This window comes from Anabrus simplex, chromosome X (genome assembly GCF_040414725.1).
Source record: "Anabrus simplex isolate iqAnaSimp1 chromosome X, ASM4041472v1, whole genome shotgun sequence".
NCBI lineage: Eukaryota > Metazoa > Arthropoda > Insecta > Orthoptera > Tettigoniidae > Anabrus > Anabrus simplex.
The window spans coordinates 105,640,586-105,667,189 of record NC_090279.1 but is presented as its reverse complement, the minus strand read 5'-3'; the positions used below and the strand labels follow the sequence as shown (position 1 = coordinate 105,667,189).

At 39.0% G+C, this 26,604-nt stretch overlaps 1 protein-coding gene across 2 annotated transcripts in view; it reads left to right on the top strand.

The window, feature by feature from the left end:
- LOC136886820 (uncharacterized) overlaps positions 1–26,604 on the top strand; it is a 73,382-nt gene that overhangs the window by 33,315 nt on the left and 13,463 nt on the right. For both annotated transcript variants that reach the window (XM_068230534.1, XM_068230533.1), the window contains exon 3: positions 10,007–10,263. In XM_068230534.1, the coding sequence (XP_068086635.1) occupies positions 10,007–10,263 (257 nt within the window). The remainder of the gene's footprint in view (positions 1–10,006; positions 10,264–26,604) is intronic.

The following is a 26,604-nucleotide window of genomic DNA, read 5'->3' as shown; positions in this document are numbered from 1 at the left end:
TAGTGTTAATAGAGGATAGTTGTCCAGTTGTACTTCATCTTAAAACAATAATCACCACCATTACTGTTAATAGAGGACTGTTGTCCAATTGTACTTCCTCTTGCATAGTAATCACCACTATTAGTGTTAATAGAGGATGGTTGTCCAATTGTACTTCCTCTTAAAACAATAATCACCACCATTAGTGTTAATAGAGGACTGTTGTCCAATTGTACTTCCTCTTGAATAGTAATCACCACTATTAGTGTTAATAGAGGATCGTTGTCCAGTTGTACTTCCTCTTAAAACAATAATCACCACCATTAGTGTTAATAGAGGACTGTTGTCAAATTGTACTTCCTCTTGAATAGTAATCACCACCATTACTGTTAATAGAGGACTGTTGTCAAATTGTACTTCCTCTTGAATAGTAATCACCACCATTAGTGTTAATAGAGGACTGTTGTCCAATTGTACTTCCTCTTGAATAGTAATCACCACCATTAGTGTTAATAGAGTATGGAGAGCTGCATCCAACCAGTCTATGGACTGATGACTCAAACAACAACAGAGTATAATTGTCCAGTTGTACTTCCTCTTAAAACAATAATCACCACCATTAGTGTTAATAGAGGACTGTTGTCCAATTGTACTTCCTCTTGAACAGTAATCACCACTATTAGTGTTAATAGAGGACGTACTTCCTCTTGAATAGTAATCACCACCATTAGTGTTAATAGAGGATGGTTGTCCAGTTGTACTTTTTCTTGAATAGTAATCACCACCATTAGTGCTAATAGAGGATGGTTGTCCAGTTGTACTTCCTCCTAAAACAATAATCACTTTTTTGGGGTTATCTGTGGAACGCAGAGGTGAAAGGAGGTGTGGGCATGATTGGGTCTATCTACGAGAGACAAAGATTAATTTAAAACTTTGAAATAAAGGTTTTATTTCTTTGAAGAAAATTAAATGTAAACAAACAATATTTCAGGTACAGGTAGCCGGGTACAAAGTAGCAATTTTGATGGAAGGATAGAAACCCCAAGGATTGGTGATTTACAAGTTTTGAAAGTCGCTAATGTTGCATTTAGGAGATAAATCAACCAAAACAAGAGCATTTTGCTCTAACAGTTACAAATTACGGCCTTCCCAAGGCACCACTCAGTATTACACAAATATCAGGAAAGAACTTACATGCTCCCAACCCTTACAGCCTGATTAAGGCAACCTTTAAGTTTACATTATAGATTAGAGCTTTTTTGCTCAATAGAATTACATTATTAGGCCTCTTTAGGCACACCCTACAATTTACAATACCATGGTAATTACCTTTTCTATTACACAGGGTTATCTAATACCCTCACTACCAGGCCTAAGTGAAGAAGAACAGGTTACATTACTGGCCCAAACACAAAATGTATGGAGGCGTACACTTGCGCTCCTTGAAAACCAAGTTTAGAACCCTACTGGGGCTTGCGGTCCGACGATGCTGAGGCTAATCCCAAACTACTGAGTTAATTTATGATTTACAGGAGAAAAACAGTTACAAAATTGTAATCACCTCAAGATAAATTGAAGGGGAATTCGAGAGGGTAACGCACTCTCTATCCCCAATTTACAGTTTAAGTCTCTAGGACTTCCATGAAGTTTTACAAGAAAAGGAGAAAAATTTACATTTTTAGAAAATTGGTGGTTACATTGTTAAAGATTAGAACCTTCCCTTCTGGTCATTTTGCATAGATCACTACTTAGATGTAAAAACTGTTGGCCATTACCTTGGCTGATGTTCGGCCTGCCAAAGATAGAGGCCCCCGCCTCCTGCCTTAACACATACACTCAGTAATTCGATGATCAGTAAGACAAGTTAACTTGAAAAACCTGCAGCTTTTATACCCAAGAGAAGGGTTCGAGAAGGCTCTGGATTAAATCCGGACATACCCTCTCATTTTATTGGATAATTAAAAGTTACAAGAAGCCTATGATTGGCTGAAAAAATAAATACAGAAAATTTGGCATTGGCCAGACTGAAAAGCTGGTGAGATGAGAAGGAAGTGTTGAAAACCTTGAAGTTCCAAGAATAATGAAAGTCAATTCAGTTGAGAAAACCTATAAACACAAAATTTCTTCAAATCTCTAATTATTCCACTTTGCACCAGAGTGCATGAGCTCAGTTCTTTAGTAGAGACATCTATGGAGAAAAGTGCAAACTTCCTAGTGATACACCAAAACAAAACAAAGAAATCCAGTCAGTTTAGGAAACTTTAAAATAACATATTCCTCTGTTATTTAGTAGTGACATCTTCTGATCAATGTCCCAACTTCATGCTCTAGCTGTTTCAAGATTTGTTTGATAGATAGCGTTCCTTAAGGCGCTTCTTTTAAATGTGTACCTCCCGGTGCAGCTCTCCCCCTCCCTCCCCAAAGGTCCTTCCCTGGGGTTCCACAGTAAAACTTTGAAAAAAAAAGAAAATTTTAACGTTGGAATTTCACAGATGAGAAATTTCTTGCTGAGAGTCATTTAAAAAAAAAAAAAAAATTTGGAAAACTAGTTTTTAAGTCTTCTTGCAGTCATAGAAGTTTGAGATACAAAGTTAAAGCTTGATGGCAAGAGCGACCGCCGCTGCCAATACCCAGGTTAGGTCCCCCCGGACCCCCAAGTAGCCTCAGGTACACCTCTCCCGCTACTATGAGAGGGGTAGTCATGGTGATGGTCGCCACAGACCAGATGTAGAAGTACAGTTCCAAGATGGGTTGGTGATAGAGTTACCGTACCTCAGCCCTTGCCGGAAGGATGGAGCTCCGGCATGCCGCTCGGAAGGAGATATGACAAGAGTGGAGTGGGCTCATACCCCACTCTGGTATCGCTCGCTAGATGTTGAGACACGGCCACCGACGGCTGAGAGTGCACTGAAACAATAATTATCTCGGCGATGGATATTGTTTGATGGAGCTTGAGAGTACTATATTTATTTCTGTACGTGGTAGAGAGGCGGACAGCATAGATGGGGAGTGTGTGTCAGCTATACACGGATTTTGGAGACGGGGGCTAGGTAATGGCCAACTGGCAATGGATAACAGTAATTTTACCAGAGGGGAAGGTTGTACAACTCTGATTACAATACATAATATAACCTTGTTATGATCAAGGCAGAAGGCCTCCATATTACCATCTAATTAATTTTAAAATCTACTACCCTTCTTAAAAGAAAAATAACCTTTACCTCCTGCCAAAATTTAGTGGCTAATGTTATACACCAACTGGTTTCACCTGAGAAAGGTGAACCCTAAATATCCTCTCTGTGGCTGGATTACTGACCAATAAGGTAACCGGGGTTAGGAAATCCAAAATGATACACGGCCCATGAAATCTGGGAGCAAGCTTGCCCGCAGGTACAAAATTTCTAATCATGACCTGATCTCTGACTTTTAAATTGGTGGGCCTCCGTGCACGATCATATCTTTCTCTAACCTTTTCATGAGAAGCTTTAACACGTTCAATGTGGATCACGCGCTGGGCGCGTGACGCTACGTTATAAGCACGCGTAGAGCACGCGCCTAGCGCGTCATGGGACGGTTGCTAGGAAATGAATCATAGGTTTCCCGCATGGTAAGAAAGGCCCTAATTGTCATCCCGCACATCGTACAAGTCCAGTCTACTACCACATTCATCCGTAGCCATATTTGCGCACACATATTCCGCTTCCCGTGTATTTCCTCTCCAGAGTTGTCGTCATACGTCGTCATTCATTTATGGGATCTTTGAGTAGCAAGACCACTTCATTGCGAGGCAAGACATCACATTTTCTGTTTATTATTACTTCAAGAGAATTACGAGTGATTCTGCTTTTGGAATAAATACGGTAAATTCCATTACTCCAATATGTTTAGTAAAAGAACTGAACTTGTAATTGTCATTTATTCTTGCATCATATATGTGTATAACCCAAACGAAACTTTTATTTGTCCTTTATTCCTGCATCATATTTGTAAGTAACTTGAAATAACGTGCAGTGATCATTTTTGGCTGCGTCATGATGCTTATGTTATAATTTTTTTTATTTTTTTGCAAATTGCCGACAATGTGGTTCCTTCAACGTTACGAGTCCCACCCATTTAGCCAAAGTGTTTCATTTTTGTTTGTCAAATTCTGTAATAGAGAAGTGTAAATATGAATATATTTATGTCTGTAACTTACTTTATGCATTTCTTGCTATCCGCGGTAAATAATGCACAGTAATCTACCAACGCGCATGGCGCGTGATCCGTCTGGTGACCAGTATTACTTCTCGATTTCAACTACCGTGCTGGTCACACACCAGGCGCGTGAGTGGTATAAGTCCACGAGTTCGATAGAACTCGTCCTACCAACGTACAAAACTTCGATAATTATAACTTTTAAAGAGTCCCACACAAATATTTTGTTCAGGTTGGCGGGTATGTCACGCTCTGCTAATACACAGTGAATGTGTTAAGATTACTCTTAGCCTTCTTCCATAGATCTCTAATAAGATTATCGGGAACTATTGTCTCTGGTGATATGTCATTAAGTGACCAAAGATTAGAGAGCGGCGTGTTAGGAACAAACTTAAACATGAGAGATGAGTGAGTGAACTTGTGGGACTCATGAACCGCTGAATTTAGAGCAAACGCTAACCAATGCAGGGAAGTATCCCATTTGGAATGGAATGATCTTCATGATGGAATGCAATTAAAGCAGATCGAAGATTACGATTGACCCGCTCAGCCAGAGACGGTTGAGGGTAATAAGCAGAAGTAGTTACGTGTGAGATAGACAGGTCAAAACAGAATTTACGGAATAAGTTAGATGTAAACGCCTTAACATTATCAGAAACTATGTATTGACAAGGACCAAAAGAAGCAAAGATAGTATTCAAACAAGAAATTGTAGACTGAGCGGTGGCCAGCTTAATCGGAAATAAACATCAAAATCTAGTGAAGCCGTCTACACACACCAGAATTAATTTATTTCCATTCCCCTTTGATTGTGGGGAAGGTCGTACGTTGTCTATATATAGGCGTTCCATGGGACGAGACGCTTGATGCGATGACAAGAGCCCTAGCTTAGTGGACAAGGTGAGCTTACTAAGCAAGCAAGATTTACAAGCGTTCACCATTTTTCTAATTTCACCGTCCATACCCTTCCAAATAAACATCTCTTGGATCTTTTCCTGAGTTTTGAAGATGCCTAGATGCCCCCCTAATGGGGTCTCATGGTAGTATTTGAAGATCATAGGCACAAGCACAGCTGGAACCACTACTTTCATCTTCTGATTGTGCCTCGAAGGGCAACACAAAACCCTGTTACTCAATACGTAAGAGACAACATTTTCCCCAGAAGAAAGGGTTTACATTATATGAGCCAGCACTGGATCTTCACGTTGATATTTCTCAATATCCCGAAATAACATAGGGGCATCAGTCAGAATAGCATTAATACCCGAAGGTATGGGCGTTGGTAGAGATGAACTATCTTCCTGTTCATTGGTCTCCACTTCATGTGAAAACATGCGGCTTAGTCCATCAGCTACTACATTTTCAGGTCCTCTAATATGTCTTGCATCAAATTGGAATGCAGAAACCTGATGACCCAGCGGGTGGTACACCCTGTACGACAAGCTGTATTGAAAGGATGTTTACTTAGTCTGTAATTTCGTTCAGGTTGGAGTTTGGATTGGCGTACTGGTCCATACTAAAGTAAAATTCTTCCAATATATTGAGCAATGGACCCTTGGGATTCATACTTAAAATTTGCTTATCATTTTCAATGCTGGTAAATTTATGTTTATAGTCCTCGACATGTTGCCCTATGGATGAAAAATATTTATGTTTTATGACAATGTGCTCATTGTAGTGGATAAGAAAATTTCTTCCGGTACGTCCGATATAACTGGCTCCACAATTATCACATTTTATTCTATATATTCCTGAATACAGTTATCCCTTTTTTTTTTTAACTCTTACCTAAAAAGAGTTAATAAACAAAACCCAATACACATCAAGGAACCTCCATAAGACAAGCCCCTCTCTACTCCGCTTCCCCCACAAGCCGCTCCTCTTGTCCTTCCGCCTCTCCCCTCCTCTGCCGCAAGAACCATCCCCAGACGTACATGGAGCAGTGCACGACGTGCTCCTGAACAACACATACCAACAAGCTAAGAATGGCACACACACACACACACACACACACACACAATACGTTCAATAGACGTTCTTAATTGGCAAAGTGAAAAAATTTTTACACTCCGCTTTTCTCTTTCTGTTCCCACAGATCAATTGACATGTCCAATGGAACACAGCTGTGAAGAAGGGAGCACTTGCACATATTAAACCAGACACCACAAAATGAAATAAGATAACATAGTATGATGTTTTAATGTAAATTAAGTAGCATAATAACAAATACTGAATGCGTGTAGTAATCAAGATAAACAGCTCACACCAGTAAACATACTGGAATATTCTGCAAACTACAACTTACCTGCATAATTAATGAAATGTTTTATCAACACAGATCAAAATTTTTTAATGTGTGCTATAAGAATGCTATAGAACAATTTTAAGTTATGAGAACATTATACATCGTTATTTTAACGAATCATGTGGTATTTAGGAATAGATTAAGTGGAGTTTTAGAGACGCTCATTGCAAGTCTAGACTAAGAGAAAAACACCAAAATGCATTTTAACACTAAATATTATTATTTGTATTATGATACACATTATTAAATTCAGTGATGCTTTGAATTGTACATCATGTTAATATTAGGTTCTATGATCATCTGAAGATGACCTGAACAGGAGTCGAAACGGGTCCTGTATACTAATGTATATATATCAGTAAAGTATTGATTAGGTGGAAGATACCGATCTTTATAATTGTGTAAATATTTGTCTGCTTTACTGCAAGTCATAAAATTCCCATCCCACGAATAATTGAAAAAAATATATATTTCTGAACTCCTGGAAGGTATCTCGTTTTTTGAAGCAGCATTGTTTTCCCATATTTCCAGTTCATTGGAACATTTGTAACATTTCTCTGGTGCTGAGAGCTTGCCAAGTGATGGGAATGCACCATGGTTTCACGGGACCCTTCAATATTTCCGTCAACATACTTCTAATGATCACATGTGTGACGAAGCTTTGAACTGTTTAGTACGACAGGCGGGTCTTAAAACTCAAGTGCTCTGGAGCGTTAGGAATGTCATAGAGTTAAAATCCAGAGATTCTACAGTTTTTTGGTTGTTGACAGTACGGCACCAAGGAATCTATTGTAATTATCATGTGTATGTGGTATCTATCATATATATGTATCCATATCACAAGAGAAAGCTTTTAAGTCAGCTAAGTCAGCTTTTACAGAATTCCAGCGTGGTAGGGAAAATGAGGTAACCAGAGGTATTTGGGCACCAATTGCGAAGATCACAGGCTGATGTTGGCTGTGAGGAAATTCTGGAAGAACTTACTGCATGTTGACGTGAGAAAGCCCATGGGATTGTACTCTTGTTTTCATAGCAGATTTAAATGTATCATTAGTTTCGCACTTCCATACACCCTGGAGTGATCATGCATTGACATTGATGATCTTAGTGTCATCTGTAATGGTATCAATGCTAAATGACGTGTAAGTGGTTACAAACTGCACCATATACCTGGATATCTGTCTCTCAGTGGAAGTTGTAGCATGGCAACCACATTGTTTTTATTGTCCGATAATATTTTGGATCGAAATTGTCAGGCACAAATTAGGGAAATTAAGAATAACTGGTGACAACAAAAAGCTGAAGAACTGCAAAGACTATCTGATGCCCATGACCTGCAAAACTTCTATGCTGGCATAAAGGAGATATATGGGACGATTCGATCTTCATCGGGGTCATTGAAGACTGCTGAAAACTCCATCATTTTAACTGATAATGGAGAAATTTTACAGCGTTGGAAGGAACATTTCTCTTCACTTCTAAATCGTGTCTCCAATGATGTTGAGGACTTTCTTCGTAATGTCCCTCATCAGCCCCAACAACCATAGATGGCAGTTCCACCTACATATAGAGACTTCACCAAAGAACTCAATCAACTAAAACCAAGAAAGGCTCCTGGTCCTAAATACATCCCTCTGGAACTGATACAAAATAGAGGTATACCTTTGAAGACTAGACTTTCCACACTCATCCTCTTGATTTGGGAAACTCGAGAAGTGCCTGACGACTTGAAGAATGCTATCATCATCACTATCTTCAAGAAAGGCGATCGTAGTGTATGTGGGAACTACCATGGTATATTGCTTTTGTCAATTGCAGGTAAAATTCTCTCAAGAATTCTATTAAACCAGCTCCAAGTTATCTCAGAGAGGATTTTGCCTGAGTCTCAATGTGGTTTCCGAACCTCCAGAGGCACAACAGTTATGATCTTCTCCAGGAAAAATGCAGAGAACAGCAGCAGCCTCTGTACTAAGTTTTCTATGATCTGGAAAAAGCCTTTGATTCAGTACCAAGATCTACTACAGTATGTGGAAAGCATTGAGATATTTTGGATGCCCTGAACGTTATCTGGAATTGGTTCAAGCTCTTTGTGATGGCATGTCTCGACAGGTTCTTCATGGTAACTCAGTATCAGATTCGTTCCCAATCACTCGTGGATTGAAACAAGGCTGTGTGCTTGCTCCTACACTCTTTGCATTGTACATGGCTGCCATGCTGCGTGAATCATCTGCAAACAACTTAGGCCTGGAGATTGGAGGCCTTTTCAATCTGGCAAGACTTCGCTCACAAAGACGTACTCTGGTTACCCGGGTGACAGAACTGCAGTATGCCGATGACCCCGCTTCTCCTGCTCTAACACCTGTAGAACTACAACAATCAGTCAACTGCATGTGATCACTTTGGTCTTGCCATTAATGCAAAAAAAAAGTGAAGGTACTTGACAACCTGCCCCAGTTGTTCAGTATTTCCATCTGAGACAAACACTGGAACAGGTTGATCACTTTGTGTACCTGTGAACAAGACGTTGATAAAAGAAGAATTGGGGCTGCTCGTGCAGCATTTGGAGAGTCTTCAGGAATAATGACCTAAAACTGCATACCAAACTCATGGTGTACAAAGCTGTTGTCATTTCCACGCTGCTGTATGCCTGTGAAACTTGTGACACTACCGCCGTGATATCAAAAAAACTAGAGTGCTTCCACCAACAGAAAATGAGATTCGTCTTGAATATTAACCAACACGGCAGTTCTCGACAGAGTGCAGCTAAATAGCATTGAGGCAACAATCATTGCTCATCAACTGAGATGGTTAGGCCATGTTCACCGCACGTGATACCAGGCTTCCCTGCCAAATTCTTCATGGTGAACTTTGCTATGGCAGTAGACCTCATGGAGCCCCTCTTAAGCGTTTTAAGGACCAGCTGAAACACATCATGAAGACAACTGGTATAAATATACAGACATGGGAAGAATGTGCTGTGGACTGCTCACACTACATCCACTGCTGTCAACTTGTTTGAAAGAGAACGCCGCAAACATCAAGAGGCCAAGCGACAAGCAAGAAAACTCCGTCAATTACAACCCCGCCCTCCTGCATCCATTCAGTGTGATTTGTGTGGGCGTATGTTTTATGCCAGGATTGGTCTGTTTAGTCATTGTAAACACATCCATAAACTGAGCTGAACTGGTCAATGTATGCAGGAAGAAGTTATATATACTCGGATCCAGTTACAGCCGACGATAATATTTTGGATTTGCTTGTCCCTTCTATATTTAACTGATCTATTCAGATAGTATATCCAAGTTTCCTGAATTGTAGTTGGTCTGAAATTTTTCATATTCCGCATTGTAGCCTCCTCTTAAGGAGAAGAACAAATGAGTGTAAATAATTTCGTATATAGAAAGGAATAAACACAGTGAAAGGTGGGAAGAGAATGAAAGATGAAAGGACAAGGGCATTTTCTGTCCTTGTCCTGTTACATGTTCCTTTTGATATTCCTAATAAGAGCTGTTATTCCTATCTGTACAGGCAAGGAGCACAACGTCCTGTTCCTCGGTAGCAAGCTGAGCATGTTCGGCAAACGCCTCAGTTCCAAGCATTCCCTTCAAGAGACCATCACCGAAGAGGACCAGCTACTGTTCGATGCTGTGCCGTGTTCGCCCAGCGAGAATGACTTCCAGTGCTCGTGGTTTGCCACTGTTGTCTGGAAAGGCAAGAAGCCTGTCATGGATTACGAGAGCAGCGGTGTGTCCTCGGATGTCAGCTTGGTGACGCAGTACAAGCAGGTATATCAGACTGCTGATATCTAAATATTCTTTTCAGTTGATTATTATTACATCTCGAGAGCAGCAGGTGTCCTAGAATGTCGGCTTGGTGATACAGTACAAGTTTAACTCTGACAAGAGTTCAGATATTTATCTGACCTCGGGTAGCACAAATGTCCTCGTTATTAAGGGCTTGTTGGTACTTGTTACATTATTCAGTCCTATGCACTTGGTAACAGATCATTCTCACAATGAGTGGCAAAGGTATACAGAGAATGCTCAACATACTAGCAGAAACTTCAGGCAAATGGAACCTCAAAATGAATGTAAAGAAACCTTAAACCACAACACTATGTAAATGCAGCTAAACACCTATAATAGACGTCAAAACTGGCACGGGTAAAATTGAACTAGGGGAACAATTAATTTTGCTGTCTTGGAACCCTAATTACAAGTGACAACTGGAGTGTACCAAAAATCAAAAAAATAAGTTGGCAGTAGTTTATTACAGTATTATTCTCCCCAGGATCATAAAAAAAAAATGAAAAATGGCGCCCGGTAATGACGACGTAGTGTTTTATTCTCTGAGTAAATTAACCGTAAAATGTGACGAAAAGTGCGGAAAATGTAGAAAATTAGTGAAAAATGGAATGTTGTGTGATTCATGTGATCGATGGTGGCATTATAAGTGCGGAAATTGCCCTAGAGACGTAAAAACTAATGAAAATGTTGACTGGATTTGTGAGCAGTGTGTTCGGAATGTTGTTGTTGGGGACGGCGATGACGAAGCACCGAAAACAGTCGATGAGGAATACAAAAGTGCATTAGAAATTATAAACATTCTAAAAAAGGACAATGAGACTCTTAAAGTTGAAAATCAAGAATTAAAAGAAAGACTGCGATCGCTAGAATTTGGGACTGACCATTCTTCGAGTGATATACCGGTACAAGTAACAAACTCGAGCACGTGGTGTCAAGTAGTTCGTGGATGGCCGGCTAAGAAGAAATCTACAACTGCATTTCCGGAAATAAACATTAGAAATAGGTTTTCTGCCCTAAATAATTTAATCCTGGAAGAAAGTGATCGCGCGCATGAAACCAAATCATCGCGATCCGTTGCCGTGCCGAGTTTAAAATTTAGGCCTAGAATTCAGATTCAAGACCCAGGCCTAAATCAGCGAAGGTAGCTGTGTTTGGTGATAGCCAAGGAAGGGGAATTGCGGGAGTGATTAACGACGAGAATATAGCAGCAACCGGAGAAATATATCCAGGAGCTTCTATCAGCAGTGTTGTGGAAAACGTAGAAGCAGCAACTAGGAACTTCGGGAGCGGCGATGCAGTGCTTAGCATCGGTGGGACGAACGACATAGCTCGCGACGACGCCAAGAATGTAAGATCACAACTTAAACATACACTAGGGAAGCTGACCCACACTAACGTTTTTGTAGTGAACGTGCCCCACAGGCATGATTTGAGTAGAGACTCGTGTGTGAACATTGAAGTGGACAAGGTCAATACAGATATTTAAACGAAAGATAGCAAATATTGTTCTAGATTTTATTAATCTTAAGATATGTACTGTAAAACAGGCAACTCCCTTGAGTTATAATACTGACCAGGAAATCTAGTAGAAAGAGCCAGCTGTACTTCAAGCTGGCTCAGTCAACTAGAAAAAGAAACTCAGGATAGTAAGGAATTTCAAGTTACCCAATTGCAACAGTCAAGTTTTAGGGAGGAAGGGGGTCTGAGATTGCTCTTGGTAAACTGTCAAAGTGTAGTAAATAAACAATTAAAATTCGGTACATTGATGGAATCTTATGAGACTGATGTGGTGATAAGAGTGGAATCGTGGTTGAAAGAAGGGGTGGGTAATAGAGAAGTATTTCCAGAAGGGTACTCAGTCTATCGTAGAGACCGAGGAGATAAAAAGGGAGGGGGGTGTTTATTCTGGTGAAGGAAACTTACTGTTCACATGAATGGTTTACCGATGAAAGGGATGAAATATTAGGGATAAAATTAGTTTGTGATAATATGAAGGAGGTGGGAATTATAGGAACATACAGGCCTGGAAGAGAGGAAAGAGACATGGAAATCTTTGAAAAAATAATAGATTATACTCATAAAAACAATAATAATGATATGGTAATAATTGGGGGAGATCTAAATTTGCCTGAAGTTGAATGGAAAGGAGCTGCAAGTGAAGCCCATGAACAGAAACTGGCAAATAAGTTAATTTGGGAGGGAGGATTTACACAAGTAGTACAAGAACCGACTCATCTCAATAACTTACTAGATGTATTCTTGGTTAAACCATGGGAAATTGTTGATAAAACTGAGGTAATTGAAGGAATAGGAGACCATAAGGCTGTAATAATGGATGTAGGACTCGTACCAAAAAGGCTTAATAAGAGGGTTACACAAGACAAGAAATTGTACAGAAAAACTAAAGTTCATGAATTTGGGACTTACCTTAAATCACAATTCAGTTGTTGGATAAGTGAAGGGAGTAACGTGGATACACTTTGGGCTAAATTTAAAGGAATTATTTGGGAAGGAGAGAAGAGATTTGTACCTGTTAAGAAGGGTAAAATGACCTCAGACCCTGTTTATTATACAAGGGAAATAAGAAAATTAAAAAGAAAATGTAGAATAGTAAACAGGAAAATCAGAGAGGGTAGGGAGAGTAGAGAAACTAGAAAACAGCTAATGAGGGAACTGAATAGAGTGAAAAAGGAAGCAAAAGAGAATTATATGAATGGCATACTTCAAGAGGGTAATGACCACAAAGGGAAATGGAAAAAGCTGTATTCATATATCAGGAATCAAAAAGGAAAAGGAGTCCAAACTCCTACAATGGTGGGAGAAGGGGGTGAACACTATTTAACAGATACTGAGAAAGCAAACCTATTTAGTAGGGAATTTAGAGATTCAGTAGATGATTGTCAAGAGTTGGAAACCGAAACAGAAGATAGAGAGGGAGAGAGACAGAGGGAAACAAGAAGCTTCTCATTCACAAACGAAGATATTTTCAGAGAAATCCAACTGCTTCAGCAAGGAAAAGCTGCAGGAAGTGATCAAATTACTGGGGAGGTATTAAAGACAATGGGGTGGTACATAGTGCCTTATTTAAAATTTCTCTTTGACTATGTCATAAATAATAGTGTAATACCAAAGGAATGGAAGGAATCTATAATAATACCAATAATATACCAATAATAAAGGAAAGGGTGATAAAAGGAAACCAGAGAACTACAGACCAATCAGCCTGACCAGTATAGTTTGTAAAATTCTGGAGAGTTTAATATCGAAGTACATCAGAGGGATATGTGATGATAAAAATTGGTTCATGAGGAGCCAGTATGGATTTAGAAAGAAATTTTCTTGTGAGGCACAACTGGTGGGATTTCAGCAGGACATATCAGATCAGTTGGATTCAGGAGGTCAGTTAGATTGCATAGCCATAGATCTTTCCAAAGCCTTTGATAGAGTGGAACATGGAATATTATTAAAGAAATTGGAGGGAATAGGATTGGACGTAAGGGTTACACGTTGGATAAAAGCATTTCTAAATTCAAGGGTTCAGAAAGTCAAAGTAGGAAATAATGTATCTCAGGAAGAGAAAGTTTGGAAGGGAATTGCACAGGGTAGTATAATCGGTCCGTTACTTTTCTTAATATACGCAAATGATTTAGGGAACAATATAACATCAAAAATAAGATTGTATGCAGATGACATAATTGTTTATAGAGAAATAAACAACATTGAGGATTGTTCAGAATTACAAAGGGACCTTGAAAGTATCCAACAATGGGTTGAAGAAAATAATATGAAGGTTAATGGAGGCAAATCAACTGTTACAACTTTTACAAACAGGCGCTTTAAAACTGAATTTGAATATACTTTGGATGAGGTAGTTATCCCAAAAGATGGCAAGTGCAAATACTTAGGTGTGAGATTTGAAAGTAATTTGCACGGGAAGGGTCATATTGATGACATTGTTGGGAAAGCATACAGATCATTACATGTCATAATGAGGCTACTTAAAGGATGCAACAAAGAATTAAAAGAAAAAAGTTACTTGAATATGGTTCGTCCATTATTGGAATATGCAAACAGTGTATGGGATCCTCACCAAGAATACCTAATAAAAGAAGTAGATAGTGTGCAGAGGAAAGCAGCAAGATTTGTAACAGGGGATTTCAGGAGAAAGAGTAGTGTATCAGAAATGTTAGAGGAACTTGGGTGGGAAACTTTAAGTAAGAGAAGGGAGAAAACTAGACTTACAGGATTATATAGAGCCTATACAGGAGAAGAAGCATGGGGAGATATCCGTGAGAGGCTTCAGTTGGAAAATAATTATATCGGCAGGACTGACCACAAATATAAAATTAGAAGGAATTTTAGCAGAAGCGATTGGGGTAAATTTTCATTCATTGGGAAGGGTGTGAAGGATTGGAACAGTTTACCAGGGGTAGTGTTTGATCCTTTTCCAAAATCTGTACAGATATTCAAGAAGAGAATAAACAGCAACAGAGAAAATAAATGAAGTGTTAGAGGGCATTCGACCAGTGCAGGTTATTGTAAATAAAGAAATGTGTGAATGTGTGTGGTCTAAGGAGTTTGGACAGCCAAAGTAGGGGACTGCCTGTAGGGGTGAAGTACAGTGGGGACTTCGAGGGCCCTGGGACCGCTACGGTAGCTGTGAAGGCCCTTCAGGAACTCTGAAAAGTGGTGGCAAAAGGGGCTCTGGTTAAGACGCAGCAGGTCGTTATGCTACTTAGGATCCAGAATGGGTAAAAAAAAAAAAAAAAAAAAAAGTAAATAAATAAATGCAATGTAAATATTAATGTTATACCAGTTTTATAGTATCATTTGAAGCAATTCCACATACTGTATATCAATTGACTATATTTGTAAGTAGTACAGGAGATATAATTAGAATTTTGTAAACAATATAAATTTATTAAGGATGAGCTGTGTGTTTAATAGAAAACATTGTTAGCGTAAATTGTATAATATTGTATTATAGGAAAAATTTTCTTCTCTTGTTAATTTAATATTTAGTGCTTGACAATAATGTATTTTAGTGTACCATTTGCCACCGAGGTAGACACCTCATTTGCAAATAAAGAGATTTTGATTTGATTTGATTTGATAAATGCCAGTTTAGAATGAATTATGGCTGATGTTGGTTGCAGTGGACGAGTGTCCGAGGGTGACGTTATTGAGGAGACTGCATTTTACCATGGACAATGAATGTACCAGACAGACAAGGGAAAGTTGACAATTTAAATGCCAGTGAAAAATTTAACCTATGAACAAACAATGTTTAACTACAGACTATCTCCTGCTAGAAGAGTTGTTGAAAATGCATTCGGAATATTAGCCTCATATTTCAGAGCTTTTCATACTACATTAAATTTTGAAGCTTGTGAGTCAGTACTGTTCTGGTGTGTATCTACACAATTTTCTGTGAAAAGTCGCAATTGGACTCCTACAATCATTACAGCTCGTGGTGTGCCGCGCTGAACACAGACACCCCGTATTTGTTTTATTCAGTCTTGTTTTGTTGCCTGTTTAGGACTGGTTGTCTGTCTGTATCTCCTTTAGTTATCTGTTGTTTGTTTATTTTACCGTGTGTTGGTAGTATTTCCATGACGGATGATTAAGGCCAGGGAGTAAATCTATCGCTGAAGTGTTTATTTCATTGTTATATCGCTCATCTGTCAGATTATTTAGACTATTAATTGAACTATCTGCTTTACCACTGCTTAAATTCATACGGTAAAGTGTTGACACCTTTCATTTTCGTGTTATGATGAGGGTCGTTTTCTACGTCTTGAGAGAGATCTATTTCTAGAAATTAAAATTTGACGGTGATTTGAGCGTATTTTGACCCGACGGGAACTGGAGTAATGATATCTGCAGTGTAGGCACTGAGATTTTATATTGTCATTTGCCTGATTGGAAGAATTCACAGTGTGACTAGCTGGTAAACTAGAATAAAGAATTTGTGATGCCTGAGGAATTACTAAATTAACATGTTTATTATCTACAAATGATGTGTCTTGAGATAGTGACTTGTGAGCTCTTGCTATATGTGGTGTTAATGCCCCTCATTGTAAAATTTCTGTGACAGGCACAGCACTTTCCGAGAATCGGCCATGCTCTGATGTGTGTAGCGAATCTGTAATAATGTTTTTACCGAGTCAGATGGTTCTTTACACTGCCGACATAAAGGTAAACAGGTGATGTTATTTGGTCAACGGCGGTGCCACAGAAGTCGACCATCAAAACCGTCATTACCTCACAGTGACATCACATGCCATATTTTATTGCGGCTGCACAATATTATTCTTTATTTCTGCAAGTTTAATAACCATTAAATTAAAATTCGTATCATAATATCAAAGAGAACCCGTTGAAAATTTGCCAGCAACATCTGTTCCATGTGTCTAGAATACGACGATATTCCTGCTGTCTATAAAACCGTTACTTTTACTAAGTGTCAGGTACAGCACGGCGGACTTCAGGAGCTAGCGATGTATAACGAGTTTATTGTGCCGTGGTATGTCCATTCCGTCCTTGCATGCATTTTTAAACTATCTTTGTCTTCACGCTAACGCGGAACATTGGCTAGATACAGTGGAATCTCGATTCTCCATTTTTGGAGGGACCATGGGAAAACGAAAAATCTGGGAACGAATGAACCATCACCAATTTGCTTAAAAATCACAAAAATGAAATATGTATAATAATCTTACAAACACCTCTAAACCAAGCAAAACTGCAGCCCCAATGGGCCTTCCGCCTACCAAGCGACTGATGCTCGGTCCAAAGGCATGCAGAATAAGAGGTGACCGGTCAGTGTGACGAATCCTCTCGGCCGTTATTTTTGGCTCTCTAGACCGGGGTCGCCATCTCACTATTAAATAGCTCCTTAATTAAAGGTAATCGTAGAACCAAGTGAACCTGGAACCAGCCCTCATATCCAGGTAAAAAGGCCCGATCTGGCCGGGAATCGAACCCGGGCCCTCCGAGTGAGAGGCAGGCAAGTTAGACCCCGGGGCTGGCTTCAAAATTTAATTAACGGAACACGACTTAAAAATCTCGAAATTTTACAATCAGTTTTACCGCGGAAACTTCATCAGTTTCCTCTGAAAACTTCTTTCAGTTCCTAACTTTAATCAGCCAAACTCTTCGAAAAATCTAATACCCGTAACGCCAAGCCAAACAACAATCGACCACAAGTAGTTTTTAATTCTCGAATCTAATAAAATAAAGCACATTAGATACAAAAGCGCCCAACATGATGGCGAAATCCCTTTTTTTTTTTTTCGCTTATCTTCCATTGTAATTTGTCACTGGTATTATGTTCGTAGTCAGTTGATGGAAATCTTGTACCATGTAAATTAGGCATACATCGACTTTTAGTTATGTTGAACTCAAGAAGATGTTTTCGAATCAGTGGTGTATACTGAGGGCTACCAAGGCTATCGGTGAAGCTCAAACCTCAAATGAGAACTATGGAAATCTACAGCACATTATAATTTAAGCATCTGACAAGCAATAAGAAAAAGAACGTCGTACATATTTCTGAGAGCAAGGCATCGGAGACTGATCTTGCAACCCAATTGTTGGGTGTCTCTCCCCTCGGCCCATCACGTGCGGCTCACTGATGGATGTGCGATAGGTGTGGGGACCGTGGTGATAGGTGTGCTAGGCTTCGGTCCGTCAGATCGCCATGACTATAGCTATCAACCATGCGTTCCTCGTTGTATATACTTTTTCACCTCATACTCATTTACTTCTACATCCTTGTAGGAAGACACTGTAAGGCTGCTGTTACAGGAGTAATATACAGTAGTTTTCTTTTTATTGGTAGATCTGCTAAAATGAAAAGCAATCTTTCAGCACTAGTGTTCTCTTTTGTTGGTTGGAAGCGAACCCGTGATCATGGGTTGGACATCACCACAGATCTCCCGAGGAAGTTAATAAGCCAGTGAACGATATGTACGACTGCTGGTAATATTGTAAATTTCAAAAAAATGTATTTAATAATAATAATAATAATAATATAATAATAATGATGATGATGATGATAATAATAATAATAATAATAATAATAATAATAATAATAATAATAATAATAATAATAATAATGGTGCATGGCCTCTGTATAGGCTTACTGGTGACCTAATGAAGACGAAATGAATGGCAAAGACGTCATAAACACTCACTCCCCAAGCCACGGGAATTAAGAGTACGAGGGGGCTGATTCTGAAAAATGAACCGGGGCCATCCGACCAAAGGCAAGCATTCTATCCATTTAGCCACAAAGCCAGACTTTAAATTTGCTTGAGGACTTTAATCTCATAAACCTTAGGCTACCATCTCCACTGATCAGGTGTTGAGTATTGACAGTAGCAGAAGTCAGAGCAGTAGCTTGTGAAATAGCACTGACAACACAGCAGGCTTCTCTGTTGGCTATTGGCTGCAGCTGAAAAAGCTTAAGGCTTGACGTTCACTAAACCAACCATCCAAAAGGGGTAACCTAAGTCTAGTGGTAGCCCACGTCTTGATCCCAGCATACACCAGTGTTTCGAATGTATCGATTCTCAAGTTCTTGAATGCATTTTATTCAGTTCTGCCCATCACTAATCACAATCAAATCGGAAAGGGAAAAAACATTGTTAACACTTCCAAAATTACGGTTATTCGCAAGTTCGCGACCTTGAGCTCAGCTGGAAAACGCGTTCGCTGTACAAGTCGGTACAAGTGTAAAATGATACAAAGCTTTTAAATGTAATGTGCGCAAATAAAACGACTGCAGTTTTTATAACATTTTAACAGAAAAACGTGAAATTCCCAGTTTTATATTAGGACCAAAACAGCAATAGGCAATCCCAAAACCTCAAATGAGAACTATGGAAATCTACAGCACATTATAATTTAAGCATCTGACAAGCAATAAGAAAAAGAACGTCGTACATATTTCTGAGAGCAAGGCATCGGAGACTGATCTTGCAACCCAATTGTTGGGTGTCTCTCCCCTCGGCCCATCACGTGCGGCTCACTGATGGATGTGCGATAGGTGTGGGGACCGTGGTGATAGGTGTGCTAGGCTTCGGTCCGTCAGATCGCCATGACTATAGCTATCAACCATGCGTTCCTCGTGGCTTTATGTATGTAAGGTGCAACGTTTGTCTGGTCTCGATAACATAAACGTAAATGGAAATTCTAAGTTCCCATGGAGGGAATTAGATATTTTTCCACCACTGCATACACCCAGCGTCAGTGGGTAGGGTCTGACACATCCCACTCCGACGAGTCTAGTGTCAGACCTAAGACGAAACGCTGGTTAATAGAGCAAACGCCGGAAAAGCCAACATCTAATTTTTGATCAAACATAATCGTATACGATAATATTGAAATACTAAATTTGTGTTGCTTACGAATGAGCAGTTTCGAATCCTGCCTGAAAACCCAGTGACTATACGGTGCCCTGAGGTAAGTGTCGAAAAGCTGTTCGGCGATACACTCGAAAAAATAAAAAAAATAAACACCTAACCCTGGTCATAATGTCGACGTTTTGCAAGTACGAATATTTGAAGAAACTCATACCGTCTTCAAGTAGAGCTGCCGAATGCACTCTGTCTCCTTCCAATGGTTATCGACGCACTCTGCTTTATGATTTCCAAGGATTCTCTAAAAATACTATCCGAATGCAATGCTAAGATGGTCCCTTATGCAAGTTCACCGCCGATCGCTTTTCCAGTACAGTAGGCTACTTCCTCAAATTACCACAATGACGGGACGTTAACATCATGATCCGTAAGTATCCCGTAGCCGTCCTTTCATGAGATACAGTTTCTTGAAAAACGCGCGATCGAGGATTTAGCATTGACAGGACTGAAATTCTGGGCGGTTGATCCGGAAAATTGTTTCTTCGAGGAACGGATAATGCAAGATATTTACAACATGATTTACCGTATTTACCTGAATAATCTCCGCCGTCGAATAATGCCCGCACCCTCATTTTAGGAAGGCTCATTTTGAAAAAAAATTGAAATGAACTAAAATTCCTTTCATCGAAAGAGTAACGTAGGCATAAACAAACATTTCGTATCACTCCGCGAGGTCCACGTTGTCTTTACGCAAATATGAACATGTAAATTTATTGATATAGCTGCTTTGCCGGAGGTGATAAAAATACATTATCACTGCTATGAAATATATTTTCCAGACAGAGACAGAAGTATGACGTGTGGTGGTGCCAATTTGGCTACTCGTAACATCACGAAAGTTTAAACATTTTTTCTTCCAGTTATATCTTTAATTCCAAAGCGATGACCTATATTTTTCATCGGCTTAAAAGTTTCCTGAAAGTCCAAATTAATTTTTAACATCAAACCCCGAGAAAGTGTTGAGGGAAATTTTCGAGATATTAAAGAAAGTTAATGGAAGTATAAAAGAAATGAAAGGCGAAATGGCGAATTGCAAAGAGCATAACAGCACGAAAGTGTAGACATTTTTTCATCCAGTTATATCTTGAATTAGAAAGGGATGACCTATATTTTTCCTGGGCTTAAATGTTTCCTGAAAGTCTAAATTAATTTTTAACATCAAACACCGAGAATGTGTTGAGGGAAATTTTCGAGATATTAAGGAAGGTAAATGGACGGGCCAGTTTCAATGCCGTAGGATATTCGCAGTTTTAATACATATCAAAATAATATTGTTGTACCCAGAACATTTTTATTGAAATCATCAAGGTCCGTCACTGGCTTCTTTCTCTTAGGGTTCTTCCCTGGCGAACGGAACACTGCATTATTTTTATTTCCGTAGCTTGTTTTACCCTCTGTACTGTTCGCAGGCCGATACCACACGCGAGTGCTGTCTTGGTGAGGGGTGGCAACATGGCGTTCCTCACCTTCCCCTCGCCGCTGATTGCCTGCTGCTGCATGCTTACAAAATACACTCTAAGTACTATTTCCCTCGCCTATCGATGCAATACTTGCCTTTTTGCTCTTCCTGGATCCATCATACACACGCAAATAATTCCCTAAATTCGTTGATTATGATATTTGCAAATAAAACTCGAAAGATTCACTCGTGACCCGCACAAACAGGCACTTCTTATTGGCTCAGCGGATACACGTCATACTACAAAGTGCGCAAATGTTAGTGCGCAACCCTCTTCGAACCGCTTACCCAGCTGCGTTCTACTCGATAGAATCCTCTCCTAAATTACAAGTTTGTCACGCTCCACGTCTAAAACACTTCTGCCACGCGGTCCCTCGTGCAATGTAAACACTTGAAATAGATACACCGGCGAAATCTGATGTTAGTTTTGTGATACAGTAAAACCTCGTAAATTCGAAGTCTTTGTATTACAGAAATCGGACTTCCAATTACGTGATTTCGAATTAACAGCCATCTTGTAATTCCGAAATGCCAACCCTCGCCAGTTTTCGCGGATTCTGCTTTTCCGCGTACTGCCTGCTACGTGATATTGTGGCGTTCCTTAAAACGCTAAATACAAAAGAATTACGATTTCACTCTATTTTCAACTATGAAACACACTATAGACACACCGAACTAAGTGAAAGTGCGGAAAGCTACCCTGCATGTTCCGGAAGGCACGTTCTGTCGTGACGCGGAGAAATTTTCAATTTAAATTACTCTGTAAAATACGGTACTATTTAAAAAATGTAAAGTCAGTTTAGAATTAAAAGTCTGAATTGTTTTCCGTTTAAATATGACATATAGGGACAGTTTTCTTCCATCTACGGTTGCACAAAGCATAACTGTACACTCAGCATTGAAAACTAGGTGAGCCAGGAGCGTGTTGGCAACCTTGACGCAAATAAAACCCGCACCCCAATTTCGTGCCTCAAAATTTTTTAAAAAATATGCGGGGATTATTCGCGTAAATACGGTAATTAGGATGCTCGTGGGACCACGTAATTTGAACAAATAATGCGGGAAAACATAGCTTCCGGGAATGTATAATTGAGGTTCTACTGTATGATGTAGATGTTGATTCCCATAGGGAACCTAAAATATTTGTCCCGAATGAGTAAATTTATAATACCAATATAATGGTCCGTTATTGGACATTATAAATTTTTCCAGCTAACTCATTCTTGGTTGCCTGCGTTTCGCCCTCGTGTGCTAAGTTAGGCTCGTCAGTTGGGACTTAGCACACCACCCAAGACGCAAGGCTAGTGCATACCATGGAGGCCACTGCATAGGCTACTTGAAGCCACCAGCAGTGCCAACATCTACATCATTCGATGGCCAGGCAGGCATCAATTTTTGAAAATGAGACATAGCTCTCATAGTGCATTGGCACTGCTGGTGGCTTCAAGTAGCCTATGCAGTGGCCTCCACGGTATGCACTAGCCTTGCGTCTTGGGTGGTGTGCTAAGTCCCAACTGACGAGCCTAACTTAGCACACGACGGCGAAACACAGGCAACCAAGAATGAGTTAGCTGGAAAAATTTATAATGTCCAATAACGGACCATTATATTGGTGTTCTACTGTATATCGTATTGTCTTGCGGCTGCACAATTATTCATTTCCGTCTGTTTAATAACCATTAACTTAAAAATTTTGCATCATAATATCGCGATATCCATCACGAAAATATTCGTGCTGTCTATATAACTGTTAATTTTACAAAGTGTCAGGTTCAGTAGACGCCTTATAACTTTGCCACTGAGTAACCATGGTCTTTCTAAGAATTTGAAGGCTTTTTGTTTTTGTGCCATTCTGCGGATTTGAGAAACTTTTTGTAGAGGCTAATACAGGGACGGTTGTTAAAAAAAATCTATGCCAGGGATTGTCGGTCGCCTATGTTGTGAGTCTGTCTCCTGGCAAGTAGGGTCTCATTATCTCTTCACTATTTCCTGAGAACCAGTGATGTACAACTGGTTGCCACTACTAGCAATGTAGCCTATAAGTCTGATAAATACGTAGAGTTTTATCTAACGTTAAAAACTTCATAGCTGTTCGGTATTGAACTCAGAATCACAAAAGTAATTTAATGTGAGGAAATCCACCTATTCAATACATACAAAACTGTTGCACTTAAATTATACTACAACATTTTTTATTATTATGAAGGTACCTGTTTCAACAGTTTATGAGGATTGCTACGTGTTGGCGGCGGAATAGTCTTAAATTGTCCTGGTACATAAGTTGAGACACTTGCTGTAAAGTTGAGCTTTGGTATGGTAAAGCTTAATGAACACGTTAAAATCTTGATGGGTATCTCATTCATACTGAAATACGGCACTGAGGAATAATCTGAGCGCTGTTGGTGGCATAGTCTTCTTAGCTTGAAATTGTACTAGCATTCCGAAAGGCGTGTTTCAGTGTACATGTAAGTCCTAGGATGATGTGTAGGACCAGGGTTCCTCAGTTCAAGTGGAACGTGAAGCCTTGCTGCAGCCCGCTTGAACTGAGGAACCTCGGTCCTACACATCATCCTAGGACCTACATATACACTGAAATCCGCCTTTCGCCACGCTAGTACAATTACAATAATTGAAATTAATAGCAGTCCTCCTATTCAATACAAAGACATTTATTAATGTGAATTAATCACATGTCGTTCACATGAGGTACTAGTTTCGGCACTAAACTTGCGCCATCATCAGCCAACGAGTCAAAGCAGGCAAACACAATACAACTTTAAAACACACTGTAACACCTGCATTGATGAATATTGAATAAAATATGATATTGTAGTAGAGTATAAAATCCTTTTAAAATGACAATGACTCTGTTGTTGTGGTTTGTCCAGCTTGTATATGTTTTTAGTTCTTTGATCTTGTTGAAATTACGCTGCAGAGTTTAATGCCATGTGAAGTTAACACTTTGTTTAATCTGTGGTTTGGTCCCAAAAAATAAAAGTGCGATGATGAACATGGTTAGACCCAAAGAATTAATTCTCACTTCAATATGGGGTTTTGGAACCTGGAGAAGAAATTAAAAGCCGAATTAGGCGAAAGATAGGAAGGAAAGACTATAGAGAAATGTCTGGAAACAACTAGAAACGAACTCACCTTGAGCAGCCTGTTTGATCAACGGACGGAGCTGGACTGATGGATGTAATCATGAGGTTAAGGGGCGAGGCACTAACTTGATTATTGAGTTGTAAGCCACAATCAGTAAAATGCTGCTAGAAGATCAGTATGAAATTAGATTTGAAGTAAAAAGAAAATTGGATAAGATGTTCAATTCTAATAATATAGATAAAAGACATCCCCCCCTATCAATTCTAATGTCAATAGTTTTGCCTCTGAACATAAACAAATTGCAGAAATCAAAAATAAAATTAAAAATGACAATCTAATTATCACAAAAGCAGATAAAGGAAATGCTACAGTAATCATGGCCAAGACTAATTACTATCTAAAACCAAAGAATTTTTTAACAACAGCACGTTTACAATAATCAATAAAGATCATACACAGAAAATACAGCGACAATTAAAACAAACATTAAAGAATATATCCTTTCTTTTTATGGATCAGGAAAAATCTAAACTATTAAATATGAACCCAGGTTTACCCACAGTTAAAGCCCTCCCTAAAATACATAAAGTTAATGTTCCTATCCTGCCCATTATTAACTACAAACCCAGCCCTCTATATAAAGTTTCTCAGTTTGTTCAACTTTTTTTAACTAAGAACTATCAATTTCTCTCTAAACAAATCCATCAAAAACACCACCGAACTAATCGAAAAAATGGAGTCATTCTTTCGACATAGTAAATATGTATCCAAGCATACCCACAAACAAACTCTCCTCCATTATTGAAAATAAACAAACAGAGCTCTCAGCAAATTAGAAATACAAGATTTTATTTCTCTTCTGAAACTGGTTATTAACAATAATTAGTTTGATGAAACCATCTAGCAACAAAATGGACTGGCCATGGGATCACCAATATCGGGAATTCTAGCGGACATTTACTTCGACTTTCTGGAATATCAAAAATAAACAACACAGTATTCTTTTTGATCTCTTAATTAAATGGTTAAAAAATATTAGACCGCCTAAAAACAACTCGATCTTTGAAGCCATACGCAATGTATATCGTCATCATTTACCCCCACTACCACATCCTTCCGTTCCACCTTAGCTCCGTGACAGTTGCTTCGTCTCTACCCCTCCCCTCCGCCTCGCCCCTTAACCTCATGATTACATCCATCAGTCCAGCTCTGTCCGTTGATCAAACAGGCTGCTGAAGGCGAGTTCGTTTCTAGTCGTTTCCAGACATTTCCTTATAGTCTTTCCTTCCTATCTTTCGCCTAATTCGGCTTTTAATTTCTTCTCAAGGTTCCAAAACATCATATTGAAGTGAGAATTAATTCTTTGGGCCTAACCACGTTCATCATCACACTTTTATTTTTCGGGACCAAACCACAGATTAAACAAAGTGTTAGCTTCACATGGCATTAAACTCTGCAGCGTAATTTCAACAAGATCGAAGAACTAAAAACATATACAAGCTGGACAAACCACAACAACAGAGTCATTGTCATTTTAAAAGGATTTTATACTCTAGTGCAGTATCATATTTTATTCAATATTCATCAATGCAGGTTTTACAGTGTGTTTTAAAGTTGTATTGTGTTTGCCTGCTTTGACTCGTTGGCTGATGATGGCGCAAGTTTAGTGCCAAAACTAGTACCTCATGTGAACGACATGTGATTAATTCACATTAATAAATGTCTTTTTATTGAATAGGAGGACTGCTATTAATTTCAATTATTGTAATCCCACTTCAGTACAGATTATGAAGTTTCTAAATATCAACGCTAGTTCAATTTCAAGCTAACAAGACTATCTAGAGAAATGATTTCATTTTATGGGTCCGTATTGAACTTTGATTAAACCAAATAAAATAATAAGTGAGTTATTCCACCTTTTCAAAACAAATTAAATAGTGTTTATTAAATAAACATTTAATGGGGCTGGTTTCGACCTATTTGAAGGTCATCTTCAACCATATCACGTGACAGTTGTTTTAAAGGACTTAAAACATTTAAGTTTGAGACTATGAAGAAATGTTTATAGAATTTCCTGAGAACACATTTGTTGTAAGAAATTAGTTCCCTTAGTTGTAGGAATATACTAGAAGAAGAAGTCTTCAAATATTCTTCGTTGTGTTCAAGAACGTAGATACATTTCAAAATTCACAGTCTTGAGATGTGGAAATGGGCATATATACATAATGTTAATTTGTATTGAAAAGGTGGAATAACTCGCTTATAATTTTATTTGGTTTAAGAAGACTATGCCACCAACAGCACTCAGATTATTCCTCAGTGCCGTATTTCAGT